General features: G+C 49.5%; 1 protein-coding gene across 1 annotated transcript in view; it reads right to left on the bottom strand.

Moving 5' to 3' along the window:
• The window catches only part of aldh7a1 (aldehyde dehydrogenase 7 family, member A1), a 54,867-nt gene extending 41,412 nt beyond the window's left edge, over positions 1-13,455 (bottom strand). Inside the window, exons 1-3 of the mRNA XM_048526973.2 lie at positions 13,077-13,455; positions 3,126-3,179; positions 2,944-3,009 (exon numbers count right to left, since the gene is read on the bottom strand). Coding sequence (XP_048382930.1) covers positions 2,944-3,009; positions 3,126-3,179; positions 13,077-13,265 — 309 coding nt within the window. The 5' untranslated portion in view covers positions 13,266-13,455. The remainder of the gene's footprint in view (positions 1-2,943; positions 3,010-3,125; positions 3,180-13,076) is intronic.
• Between the last annotated feature and the right edge of the window lie 822 nt (positions 13,456-14,277).

Below are 14,277 nucleotides of genomic sequence, written 5' to 3'. Positions count from 1 at the left end.
TTGGGCCTCTACTGTTTGTAATTTTTATTAATGACTTGGATGAGGGGATTGAAGGATGGGTCAGCAAGTTTGCAGACGACTCAAAGGTCGGAGGTGTCGTTGACAGTAGAGACGGCTGTTATAGGCTGCAGCAGGACATTGACAGGATGCAGAGATGGGCTGAGAGGTGGCAGATGGAGTTCAACCTGGATAAATGCGAGGTGATGCATTTTGGAAGGTCGAATTTGAAAGCTGAGTACAGGATTAAGGATAGGATTCTTGGCAGCGTGGAGGAACAGAGGGATCTTGGTGTGCAGATACATAGATCCCTTAAAATGGCCACCCAAGTGGACAGGGTTGTTAAGAAAGCATATGGTGTTTTGGCTTTCATTAACAGGGGGATTGAGTTTAAGAGTCGTGAGATCTTGTTGCAGCTCTATAAAACTTTGGTTAGACCGCACTTGGAATACTGTGTCCAGTTCTGGGCGCCCTATTATAGGAAAGATGTGGATGCTTTGGAGAGGGTTCAGAGGAGGTTTACCAGGATGCTGCCTGGACTGGAGGGCTTATCTTATGAAGAGAGGTTGACTGAGCTCGGTCTCTTTTCATTGGAGAAAAGGAGGAGGAGAGGGGACCTAATTGAGGTTTACAAGATAATGAGAGGCATAGATAGAGTTGATAGCCAGAGACTATTTCCCAGGGCAGAAATGGCTAGCACGAGGGGTCATAGTTTTAAGCTGGTTGGTGGAAAGTATAGAGGGGATGTCAGAGGCAGGTTCTTTACGCAGAGAGTTGTGAGAGCATGGAATGCGTTGCCAGCAGCAGTTGTGGAAGCAAGGTCATTGGGGTCATTTAAGAGACTGCTGGACATGCGTATGGTCACAGAAATTTGAGGGTGCATACATGAGGATCAATGGTCGGCACAACATTGTGGGCTGAAGGGCCTGTTCTGTGCTGTACTGTTCTATGTTCTATGTTCTAACATCCTGGGGATTAACATTGAGAAGAAACTGGCCATATAAATAGTGTCCATACAACAATCTAACCTGTAGGAGAACAAAGTTGGACTTTGTACAACTGTAGCGTCTATCTGTAGACTGACTGTTCCACTTGACTGTTCCATAAGAATGGCAATTTGTTTTCATACTGTAAAATTCCATGCAAATAAATAATCCAAGAGCAGGTCAGTGGACACAAATCCCGCAGCAAATGACTCACCTCCTGACACTCCCAAAACCTGTTCACCATCTATATGGCATAAGCCATCTCCCTTGCAAAACAGCTGTTATCACTTGCTTGATCCAATATGCTGACTTACTTGAGAAGTGAAATTAGCCTTTTCTGGGGTGAAAAACTGAGGCCAATTACAAATGCAGGAACAGCATTTGGAGCTGAAAACAAGTCTGAGGGCAGGGAGGCAATTTCTATGCCAGAAATATGCCAAAGTATGATTTTTGGCAATGAAAAAGTAGGGGTCGATTTATATGCCACAGTTCAAGATGACTAATCTGCTAGAATAGTCTTGTCAATAGATTCAGATTTTCAGAGTTGTTTCACATAATTTCACTAAACAGCAACAGAAACGTCAACAGTTAAGCAAGCATAAGACCTTGCTGTTTGAGTTGGGTTTTTTTAAGTACTTCTTTTTAACTTGAATTCTTGATATGTAAAACAGAGAAATACCAGATTATCAATAACACCTGATCAGCAAATTTCCTCCACAGAACCTTCCAGTACAAAAACAAAATGTTTCACTTGAAAGCACAAGAATGGCAATCAGTTTACAGATTGTTCCACTGTAGTGTCTAAGTCCAACTCTGCTCTCCTTCAGGTTACATTGCTCTGTGGTCAATTGTCGAACTGTTCATTGACAGCTTGTCAGACTAAACTGCCTACTTGTTAATCCAACCTATTAAAAAAAAATGTAGCAATCAAATACAAGTCAGCTTCCCCAATTTAAGAAGCTGAGTTAACAGACCAGGAAATTTCTTCTTCAACTTGTGTGAAATGAGCTGATGTGAACCAAAAGAGATGAGCTACAAATGTACACTGCGAACTCCCATGTCAGATTGACAGCCTAAACATGCCAATCAAGTGCTAACGCAAGTGGAAACCCAAATTACCTATTATAGGCAGAATATGGGAACAGGCTAGATAAGCAAACAGACAACTCAATCTCTGGGGCACCTCAGGAAGAGGGCCAAAATAACTGCAAGCTACAATGAACTTTCATTTTAAAAAGTAGCCAAAGCTCAACAACCAATAATATTAAGTATTATGATATTGACTGTGCCAGCTCTCACTTTATGAGCTAACATTAGGCATTTAGAGCATCAGTTACTACAACAATCCAGGGATGGAAAAACTTATTTCTAAAGTTTAATGTAATTATTTCCAAGCAATTAACAAATCAAAATTGTCATTGTCAGATAACCATTCATGCTGCGGAATCTCTAATTTAAAAGGGAAAAAAATGATTGGGTAAAGTATTACCATCAAGAAAGATATGTGACAGATTAATTTAAAATATAAATTTAAGACGACGAACAGGTGAATAGGGTAGGGCAAGATGACTGAACACACTGGCAGTGAATGATGGACTAAACTGTGAGGTCACAAAGGGGTCCCAAAATATAAAACCAAAGAAAAATAGGAAGTTTGAGAGATAGGACAGGCTGAGACCATGGATGGATAATAAGGATGACAGCACTTCAAACTCCTCAATTATGAACTTGATGGTACTCAAGCAGGGCCCACCTCAGATCAAGAGGAAGCTTGAGTTTTTTTTAAAAGTTGTTATAGACTTCAAAACAGAAGTGATCTAGCCAGGTTTCTGGTCAATAACAATTCCCAGGATGCTGCCAGTAAGGGATTTTGATGATAGAGGTACTACTGAACATTAGCAGAAAGAAGTAACAGGCATCATGATCTACTCCCGATCTCTTTTTCGAAGATAAAGCTTACATCAGCCCATATTTTCCATGCTTCTTTTGCCTTTCGTACAGTCTCTTCATAATCTTCCAAAGTAGCCTGCAATATAGCCAAAACAAATTTACATCACCACTATCTGACATTGCATCTGAATACAACATCAATAATTTAATAGCATCAAGTTTCAAGTCTGAATAATTAAAAAAAATCATCACCTGTCTTACTCTGGCTATTGGTTCATTGTTTGCAGGGCAGTAGGAGGTAACAACCTACAAATAAAGCAGAATAGAACAACTGAATCGATACAGTCTTTGATAGTCAAAGTCATTGAATCAAAGTCCATCTCTAACGTAATAATCACTCCTAAACAATTCAAACAGAAAAGAAGTACTAATAAAAAAAAAGAGTTAGGCAAGGGGTTTTGAGCAACCTTTCAAAAAAAGCTAGGAAGACAGAAATGCTTTGGGAGATAGTTTCAGACGAGATGAAAGTAAAATGGTGAATGTAGGTCAATGAATGTGCATATCAACAGGTTTGCTGCTATTGAATGTCAGTTTTCTGTGTTCCTTGTCTCTCTGAATATCAATATTTAGAAGTTTAATTCATTTTAGGATACATTCTTTATTTTTGTCCTTACAACTAAAATGAACAATCTCACACTCCCCCACACCTTGTCAGCCACCTTGTTGTCCAGTCACATTTAGTGGAGCACAAGTTGCCTTTTGCAAATTATTCAAAATGAGTTACTTCAGGAAATCAACTATATTCATAAAAAGGATGCAGAGGGTGCTATTTGTATGAATTTTAAACAGCACTTACTGAATTGCTGCAAGGAAACCTGTGAGAAATATTAATGGATGTGGTGTTGTCAGGTATGTAGCCACATGATTATGCAACATAAAACAAGGAAGACAATAAATACATGGTTACCAGATTTGGCAGCTATAAAAAAGTGGGTCATTATTACAGACTGCAACACAGATGTGGAAATATGGCTTTTCTGGATGTGAGTTTGCTCACTGAACTGAAGCTGAAAAAATATACTTTATTCATAGAATGTACAAAAAAAAATTATACACCTACCCAGTCATGCAAGCCGCTCTGGGTTACCCAGGGGGTACGTACACCAACTACAGGCAAAAACAAAGCAAAGAAGAAAAAGAAACAAAGCAAAGAAAATACCCCGGCAGATGTCTCCCCGCACAGCCCCAACTGGTCAGGGGGACAACGGGGAAAGGTGCCAGCTGGGCCCAGTTAACAAATAGGGCCCTTTTTTCTATTCTGGACGAGGGGTTTCACACGGTGGTCTTTCCCCACCGCGCCTTGGCGGCGGCTGCCCCAAGCTTTAGCACGTCCCTCAGCACGTAGTCCTGGACCTTGGAGTGCGCCCGTCTGCAACACTCGGCCGGGGTCAGTTCTTTCAGCTGGCAGACCAGCAAGTTGCAGGCAGACCAAAGAGCGTCTTTCACCCCATTGATGGTCCTCCAGGCGCAGTTGATGTTGGTCTCAGTGTGCGTCCCGGGAAACAGCCTGTAGAGCACGGAGTCCTGTGTCACGGAGCTGCTCGGGATGAACCTCGACAAGTACCACTTCATCCCCCTCCAGACCTCCTGTGCATAGGCACACTCCAGAAGGAGGTGATAGACAGACAGTCTCGTTTCTCCCCCACCACCGCCACAGCCGCCTCAAGGGCAGCGTGCTGTGACACAGAGATTCCGGGCATGCATAAAGGATTTCACTGGCAGAGCCCCTCTCACCGCCAGCCAAGCAATGTCCTTGTGCTTGTTTGAAAGTTCTGGCGATGAGGCATTCTGCCAAACGACTTTGGCAGTCTGCGTGGGGAACCACACAACGGGATCCACCCTCTCCTTTTCCCAAAGGGTCTTGAGGACACAACGTGCTGACCACTGCCTGACGGCCTTGTGATCAAAGGTGTTTCCCTTCAAAAATTCCTCCACGAAGGACAGATGGTACTGGACGGTCCAATGACTCGGAGCATTCTGCGGCAACGAGGCCAGGCCCATCCTTTGCAACACTGGGGACAGGTAGAACCTCAGTAAGTAGTGACACTTGGTGTTTGCGCACTGAAGATCTACGCACAGCTTGATGCAGCCGCACACAAAGGTAGCCATCCGGGCGAGGGTGGCGTTCGGTGCGTCCTTTCCCCCATTTTCCAGGTCTTTGTACATCGTGTCCCTGCGGACCCGGTCCATCCTCGACCCCCAAATGAAGTGGAAGATGGCCCAGGTGACCGCAGTGGCGCAGGTCCAGGGAATAGGCCAGGCCTGCGCCACATACAACAGTACCGAAAGCCCCTCGCACCTGACAACCAGGTTCTTACCCACGATGGAGGGGGACTGGAGTGTTCACCTGCCCAGCTTCTGCTTCAATTTGGTGATACGCTCCTCCCAAGTCTTAGTGCACGCCCCAGCTCCACCGAACCAAACACCCAGCACCTTCAGGTAGTCTGTCCTGACGGTGAAGGGGATGACGGAGCGGTCGTCCCACTTCCCAAAGAACATGGCCTCGCTCTTACCCCTATTGACTTTGGCACCCGAGGCCAGTTCAAACTGGCCGCAGATGTCCAACAGCCTACTCACCGACCGACAATCGGTGCAGAAGACGGCGACATCGTCCATGTACAGGGAGGTCTTGACATGAAGGCCTCCGCTGCCAGGGATAGTCACGCCCTTTGGAGAGGACGTCCCTCATGTAAGCATGAGAGACCCTGTCGAAGGCCTTGTCCTGGTCCAGGGTGACGAGGCAGGTGTCCGCCCACCTGTCCTGTACGTAGGCGATCGTATCCCTGATGAGCGCGAGGCTCTCAGCAATCTTCCTGCCCGGCACAGCACAGGTTTGGTCAGGGTGAATCACCGACTCCAGGACAGACCTGACCAAAATAAAGACCCACTCTTTTGTGGACCGAGAGGAGGAGAGCGTGACTGTGTTGGAGGTGGAAGGAAAACGTCGGGTTGGCTGTGCGCCCTTGCAACCGGTGGATCTTAATGCTGGCTTCGGCCTAACGCTGGTTCAGGGGAGCAGCCAACCTGCAACGATGGCTGCGGCAAGTGCTCATGCCCTGGGTCAGGGGGTCCGGAACACCATCCGTGCTTCCGTGAAGAAAGTGGATGAAGGTGCACCTGTGGACCACACCTTCTTCGTGAAGAGGGTCCTATTGGACTGTAGTGGGTTCGCTGCTGCGGACATTTACTGGAGGAGGTTCCTACGATGTAACCTTCAGAAGCACCAAGCTTTGTGTGCGCTTTCTGGAGGTTTTCTAGGAAAAAGGAGGTGAGGGCCCCCTCTCTACTGACCGCCATTCTGTTGTTCGTGTTGCCAGTGCAGAGGAGCCGTATGGTCACTATACACATGTACAACGCACATGTGCCAGCAGCTGATGACCAACATAATGGACCCCTTCGGGATCTGGACCAGTAAGAGGCAGGTCAGGGTGATGCTGAGGATGGGCGCAGACGGGAACATCATACACCCACCGTCCAGCTTCGCGATCGGCGGGAGCAAGGGCTACCTGACCTACGCAGGGCAACCTAAAGTCTGCCATGCCTGTGGTAGGTCAGGGCACGTGGCGGCCGACTGCAAAGCCACCATCTGCAGGAATTGCAGGGAGGGGGGACACCTTGCAAAGGATTGCCCACAAGAAAAAAGCTGCAACCTTTGCGGGGAAGCGGGCCACCTCTATAGGGCATGCCTGCGGCGGGGGACCACCTACACCCAGGTCACGGCAGGGGCAATGCAGGGCAAGCCCCCTCGGAGGAGAGGAAGGCACCAGGCCCCTGCAAGGAGCCCCCTACTGTGCAGGAGGGCCAGGTCGTGCAGGAGGGACCAGCCCTGCAGGATGGACCCGAGGCCAGCAAAGCGCCCCTGCAGGCTCCGCTCCCCCCCGACAACCCGGAGTCGATGGAGGAGGCGACAGGTGACCCAGGGGAGTGGACGACGGTCCAGAAGGGGAGGAGGAAGGCGCGCCGGAGGGCCCCAGCTCCACAACCACAGGCTGGAAGAGGCAGCTACAGGGGGGCTATAACAGCTCCTCTGACGAGAGGGATTCGGAGGAGGCCCGCCCAAAGCAGAAGCTGAAGACTTCCACTGAGAAGGAAAGCAGCACCCCACTTCCAGTCGACGGGAGGTGTCCCGAGGTTCCCGCCGACACGCAGCCACGTGCCGCTGGGGCCCTGGAAGGCCCCCTGAAACCTGCAGGCGGGAAGCAGGAAACAGCGTGCCCCCGACCTGACCCAGAGCCGGACTCTCCTGCCTCCGTACCCCCGATGGGAGGATGCCACCCGGAAGGCAGCACGGACGGTTTCCTGAGCCCGGACAGCATCCAGCAGTTCGCCCAGGCAATGGGCATGAAGGGACAGATGGAGTGGCTGGACCTTGGACTCGGGGAGGGTACTGCGGTCTCTGCCCACAATGGGGATACGCGTTGCGGGTGTCAAGTCCACCGCAAGCTGTGTGTCCACATTGGCCTACCTGACCACCGTCAAGGCGGAGCTCCTGTTCCTGTAGGAGTGCGGGATACCACACCTCAGCAAGTACGGGAAACGGTCGGGCGCCTGGACCTGTAGGCCTTGAATCTGGTCGGGGGGTAATGACTGTCGCGCCTCAGGCCTGGCCATTCTGCTGCGGGGGCGCAACTTCACCATCTCTCAAGTTCAGGAGGTGGGGGGGGGGGGGGGGGGGGGGTGCATCCTAGTGGCTGACGTCACCTACAGGAACGCTCCCCTGAGGCGGATCAACGTGTACGCCCCAGTGGTATGGAGTGAGCGGTTGGCCATCCTGCAGCGGCTTCCACCCTTGCTGGCTACGTCCAGGCCGGGCATCCTCGGCGGAGACTTCAACTGCATCATTGATGCAGATGGAAGATCCGGCGTTGGGACAGGGGTGGGGGGAGTTAACTGGACGTCACGTCCAGATTCCTGATGGGCACGGTGAAGGACGCCAAGCTGCTCGACGTCTTCAGCACCCCTGCAGATGGAGCGCAGCGGAGATATACCTGGTCGCGGCCAGATGGAGCTATCCGCTCAAGGATTGACTTCCTGTTTGTGTCACGGGCATTCACGGTCAGGTCCACCGGCGTCGAGCCAGTGTTCTTCTCTGACCATTGCCTCCTGCTGGCCCACTGTCACTTACAGGACAACCAGCAGGCCGCAAAGGGGATGTGGAAGCTCAACACGGCTCTGTTGACCCCAGAGAACGTCAAGGAGCTTAAGAGGGAGTACGCCGGTTGGAGAACCATGAAACCCCTCTGAGTCTCCGGGCGACTGGTGGGAGACAGTGAAGGAGAACATCAAGAGCTTCTTTGTCCTCAAGAGTGTTCGGAAGGCGAGAGAGAGGTGGGGAAAGCAGTCGCGACTCCAGAAAAGGATGCAGAACCTGCTCCTTCTGCAGTCGATGGGGGTCGATGTCACGGAGGGCCTCCGTGAGCTGAGGGGCCAGCAAGCCTCGCTCTTCGCCGCGGAGGCCTCCAAGATAATCTTCCGGTCCAGGGTCCGGTCCGTGGAGCAGGTCGAGACGTGCTCGCGTTTCTTCTTTCAGAAGGTGCACCAAGAGAGCTCTGCGCTTAGCCGGCTGAAGGAGGACAACGGCTCGGTGACATCGTCTCGGCCCGACATGTTGAGGATCAGCAGATCCTTCTATGCCGGACTGTACGACGCGAAGCCCACGGACAGCACGGCCTCTGAGTCGTTCCTGTCGTCTATCACGGAGGTCTTAGACGACGGCATGAGGGAGTGGCTGGACCGGTCGATATCCCTGGTCGAGCTGACCACAGCCCTCAAGTCCTTGGAGAGGAATAAGCCTCCCGGGAGGGACGGCTTACCGGTCGAGCTGTATTCCGCTCTGTGGGACCTGGTCAGCCAGGACCTGCTGGAGGTGTACGATAGTGCGCTTCGGGCAGGGGAAATGTGCAAGTCCATGAGGAAGGGCATCAGCACCCTTAATTAAGAATTGGTGTCCCATTTCACTATTGAACATGGACTACAAAATCCTGGCCAAGGTCATAGCCAACCGGGTCAGGTCTGTCCTGGAGTCGGTGATTCATCCTGACCAAAACTGTGCTGTGCCGGGCACGAAGATCACTCATCAGGGATACAATCGCCTATGTGCAGGACAGGCAGGTGGACACCTGCCTCGTCAGCCTCGACCAGGAGAAGGCCTTCTACAGGGTCTCTCATGCTTACATGAGGGACGTCCTCTCCAAATTGGGGTTCCGGAAGGGCATCCACAACTGGATCCGGCTGCTCTACACCAACATCGTCGGTGCAGTCTCGAGCAACGGGTGGGAATCGGACAGTTTTCCCGTCAGATCTGGAGTCAGCCAGGGCTGCCCGCTCTCTCCTGCCTTGTTCGTGTGCTGTATGGAGCCCTTCGCCGCATCCATCAGGAAGGACGTGAGCCTGAATGGCGTGACTATGCCAGGCAGTGGAGGCCTTCATGTCAAGACCTCCCTGTACATGGACGATGTCGCCATCTTCTGTCGGTCGGAGAGTAGGCTGTTGGACATGTGCGGCCAGTTTGAACTGGCCCCGGGTGCCAAAGTCAATAGGGGTAAGAGCGATGCCGTGTTCTTTGGGAACTCGGACGACCGCTCCTTCAACCCTTCACTGTCAGGGCAGACTACCTGAAGGTGCTGGGTGTTTGGTTCAGTGGAGCTGGGGCGTGCACTGAGACTTGGGAGGAGCGTATCACCAATCTGAAGCAGCAGCTGGGCAGGTGGACACACCGGTCCCCCTCCATCGCGGGTAAGAACCTGGTTGTCAGGTGCGAGGGGCTTTCGGTACTGTTGTATGTGGCGCAGGCCTGGCCTATTCCCTGGACCTGCGCCACTGCGGTCACCTGGGCCATCTTCCACTTCATTTGGGGGTCGAGGATGGACCGGGTCCGCAGGGGGACCATGTACAAAGACCTGGAAGAAGGGGGAAAGTCGTACCGAACGCCACCCTCGCCCTGATGGCTACCTTTGTGTGCAGCTGCATCAAGCTGTGCGTAGATCCTCAGTACGCAAACACCAAGTGTCACTACTTACTGAGGTTCTACCTGTCCCCGGTGTTGCGAAGGATGGGCCTGGCCTCGTTGCCGCGGAACACTCCGAGTAGTTGGACCGTCCCGTACCACCTGCCCTTCGCGGAGAAATTTTTGAAGGGAAACACCTTTGACCACAAGGCCGTCAAGCTGTGGTCAGCACGTAGTATCCTCGAGACCCTTCGGGAAAAGGAGAGGGTGGGTCCCGTTGTGTGGTTCCCCACACAGACTGCCAAAGTCGTTTGGCAGAATGCCTCATCGCCAGAACTTTCAAACAAGCACAAGGACACTGCTTGGCTGGCGGTGAGAGGGGCTCTGCCAATGAAATCCTTTATGCATGCCCGGAATCTCTGCGCCACCGCACGCTGCCCTCGAGGCGGCTGCAGGGGGGAAACGAGACTGTCTATCACCTCCTTCTGGAGTGTGCCTATGCACAGGAGGTCTGGAGGGGGATGCAGTGGTACTTGTCGAGGTTCATCCCGAGCAGCTCCGTGACACAGGACTCCGTGCTCTACAGGCTGTTTCCCGGGACACACACCGAGACCAACATCAACTGCGCCTGGAGGACCATCAATGCGGTGAAAGACGCTCTTTGGTCTGCCTGCAACTTGCTGGTCTGCCAGCTGAAAGAACTGACCCCGCCCGAATGTTGCAGACTGGCGCACTCCAAGGTCCAGGACTACGTACTGAGGGACGCGCTAAAGCTTGGGGCAGCCACCGCCAAGGCGCGGTGGGGAAAGACCACCGTATGAAACCCCTCGTCCGGAATAGAAACAAGGGCACTATCCAGTAACTTCCCCAAGTGGTCAGGGGGCCAACAGGGACTGTGCGGGGAGACAACTGCCGGGGTATTTTCTTTGCTTTGATTTTTTTTCTTTGTTTTGTTTTTGCCTTTAGTTGGTGTACGTACCCCCCTGGGTAACCTGGAGCGGCTTGCATGACTGGGTAGGTGTATAAATTTTTTTTTTGTACATTCTATGAATAAAGTATATTTTTTCAAATAAAAAAAAGGTGACAAAACATGTGAAAACTAACCTTCCAGCTCAGTGAGCAAACTCACATCCAGAAACTCAACCCGAGCTACAAATCTTCTCAAAACTCACTAATATGGTTTTTTGTTTACACATATAATAATTTGTTCATTCAAGAATGAATTAAATATAAAAATTTACAAAAGCAAAATTAGGAGGAACTGCTGTATCTAACAGAATACAAAAGGCTAAAAAGAGGCCCACGGATTATCCGAGTTTGTAAAGTGCTGGCAGCTACTAAGAACTACGAAGTAACAGAGTTTGGAAGCTGGAGTAATGAAAAAAAAACACCCTGGGTTGTAAAATTCTCAGTGAATAGTGTGGGAAACTAGGTGTACAACTAGACGTTGTTACAATTTTGGTTGAGATGAGCAACTCTTAAATTTAAACTCGTGGTTATTAATTGAACAAATGTTGTCACAACATTTCACATACTTAAACAAAAAGACCCATTACATCACAAAAGATGAACAAATCAACTTACCATCAGTTGTCCCCTGATTCAAGAACATCACCTACTCAGGGTTAAGATTTCTGCTGTGGATCTTCACGTAACTAAACAGCACAATTCACGTTCCACAGCACTTTAGGCATATGTGGCAGACTGTCCCATGAGATAGTAGGGTTACTTAGTAAGCATATTTTAACACAAATTTCAACAGAACAAATTCTCGTCTTATTTCCAAGGAAGATAGTTAAAAAGACCTTGCAAGTTCCTTCATTTCTCGTGGGACTAAACCAAGGTGCACAGCCACCTCAACAATTTCAGTGTTCCCAATCTTCACAGAGACTGGAAATATTTTTTTAAATGGTCCATTTATACCATTTGGCTAACATCTACGACTGATCTACTGCTCCTGCCAGATTCTCTCACAGCGCTTGTCTGGAAGATGTTTGCAAGCTGATCTCCACAGCCTTTTAAGAGAAATCGCAGAGATAAAATCCCAAAGAAAAATAAACCTCAGTACAATCTATCCCTACAAAATCATGGCATATCCAGGATGTACTAGATGGATTCAAATTAATGATTTTACTTCAAAAATCTAAGAGTGTGATTGGGTAGCTTATGATTACTATTTCTGCCACATCTCCACGCTACAAATTGTTCTTTTATTTCTACAGTTAGTTTCCTTGCATTTCAGTGCTGAAGAATGCAAGACCAAATAAGTTTCAATTTCATGTGGTCTTTCAGCAATGTTTTGAGTTCTGAAATAAGACCACAAGAGTCTAGACATCAGTATATGTGCAGACAGGAAAGTGGTAAGGTTTCAGATCAATGATCTTGATCTGGAGGATGAACCTGCCGAATTTGAGTATTTCAACCATTTTCTAATCTTACTTCTGATTAGTTTGGAATGGTGCTAGAAGGCATCGGTTTGGCACTTAATCTAAGAGCCACCTCCTACTTTTGCAGTCGTCCTTATTGGGCCACATGGTCAAATCCTGGAATGGAACTTTGGAGCAGCAACCATTCCTAGACAAAAGGAGAGTTACCAAATGTGCCAAAGTGGCACAAACTATCACTAGAATCGGATTTAATACTTAAACTCTGGATTTAGTAGTTCTACTGTGCACTTTAGACATGGCCTGTAGGAGGAATTAAATTAATTTTCCTTACATTACAGAAAACAGAATGAAAATAATCAGATTACTTTGAAAACAACTTTTTCAGATTCTTGCAGCCCTTTTGTTATAAACGTATTGCAAACGGGTGCAGGGTTTTGGCTGGATAGGAAGTTGGGTAGCGAATCCTCGAAGAGAGTTGGCAAGTCTGGCCGCTGAAAACTGCAGTCTCTGTCGGGCTGCGTGAAATTCCAGGCACACGGCAGGACACACTGACCTTACAAACGTCCGACTAAAGCAACAACGCCGACCCTACCCACTGCTCAAAAGCCAAAAACATTGAATAACAGTCTGCAGCTGGGGCGGGGGAAGAAAGAAAGTCAGAAAGAAAGATTAGTCCGAACGTTAGTCTAAGGTTGCTTCTGTAATTTGCAGTGCAAGAGGAAAGACTTTCTGGGTGAAGTCCTGTTTGCAGTGGGCCGTTGTCACCATTATACAGAGACAGTCTCTCTCTCTGCCTCTGCTGCTGCTCACCTCTCCTCGCCCTCCCCAGCTCCCGTTGAAAACGCCGGGGTTGTCCTCCTTTAGACCCAGCTCCTTAAGCCAGGCATAGTCGGGCTGCTGGATGAGCAGACTGGACATGGCTGCAGACAGTCTCCAGCTGCAGAACACCTCCCTCTTTCGGAGCAAAGGCCTCGCGAAGGACAGCGTTACCCGGTGCATCCTATCAGCGCAGCAACGCAAAAATCGCAGCAATTTAAAACACACACACGCTGTCGGTGAAATCGGTGGAGCGCAGCCTGTGTGATTGGCAGCAGCATGCGCTGCCCACCTCCCCTCCAACGTCCAAGGAAAAGGGAATGAAGCGAAGAGCCGGAAGAGCTAACCGCAGATCCTGCCCTGAACCCGGTTACTCAACCCCGAAAATAGATCAGCAGCACGTCCGCTGACCGTGCAATCCCAGAGCTTGGGGCAGGGGGGTGGTAGAAAAACACATAGTCACTTCGTTTTAAAGCATTTCCCTTTCTGCAATAATAATAGTCTCTCATAATGAAACGTCATTGCAGCACCAGCTAAATTTAGAGCTGCATTTTAACAATTGAAAGCATAATCAAAATGGTTTTGGGGGGGGGTTGTGGAAAGAGAAAGATGGATGGGAAGCTTAGGGCACAGGACTAGCTGATAAAAGTGAATTCACCATAGTCCCGGACGACTCTCATTAGGGAGACACTACTAGTGGTGGTTTAAGCAGAGAGTCACCACTTCTCAGGGAGGGGAGAGGTTAAGGAAATACTTTCGTGGTAACCTTAGAATGTACAGCAATTGAGCCTAATGTTTGGGGACATCACCCGATATCACAAACCAGCTGTCTAACCAATTGAGATACGTGACTCCCTACCAGCTGAAAGGACGGTTATGATGGAAAAAACATCAGTGGTGTGCAGCAAGCCAGAAATGAAGGCATGTGAGGTTCTTAGAGGATCGTAGATGATGTTCCATCCATTTGTTTCTTTGTCTGGTTATTACATTATGTACTTCCTTCATGATTGCTGCCATTGGCTTTGCCCATGTGTTAAAAGGACCGGTGGTTTGTGCAGTCTGTTTGTTTCATTGCGCTTATTATGGGTTGCTGCTCACCAGCCTACCTGGCTGTACAGCTTAGAGAGAGTGTCAGTTGTCAGGTTGGAAAAGTTAGAGGCAGGATGGACTAGGCCATGGGGAGATTTGAACACAA

The sequence above is a fragment of the Stegostoma tigrinum genome, chromosome 3, assembly GCF_030684315.1.
Source record: "Stegostoma tigrinum isolate sSteTig4 chromosome 3, sSteTig4.hap1, whole genome shotgun sequence".
In the NCBI taxonomy this organism is placed as follows: Eukaryota; Metazoa; Chordata; class Chondrichthyes; order Orectolobiformes; family Stegostomatidae; genus Stegostoma; species Stegostoma tigrinum.
This window is presented reverse-complemented; position numbering and strand designations above follow the sequence as displayed.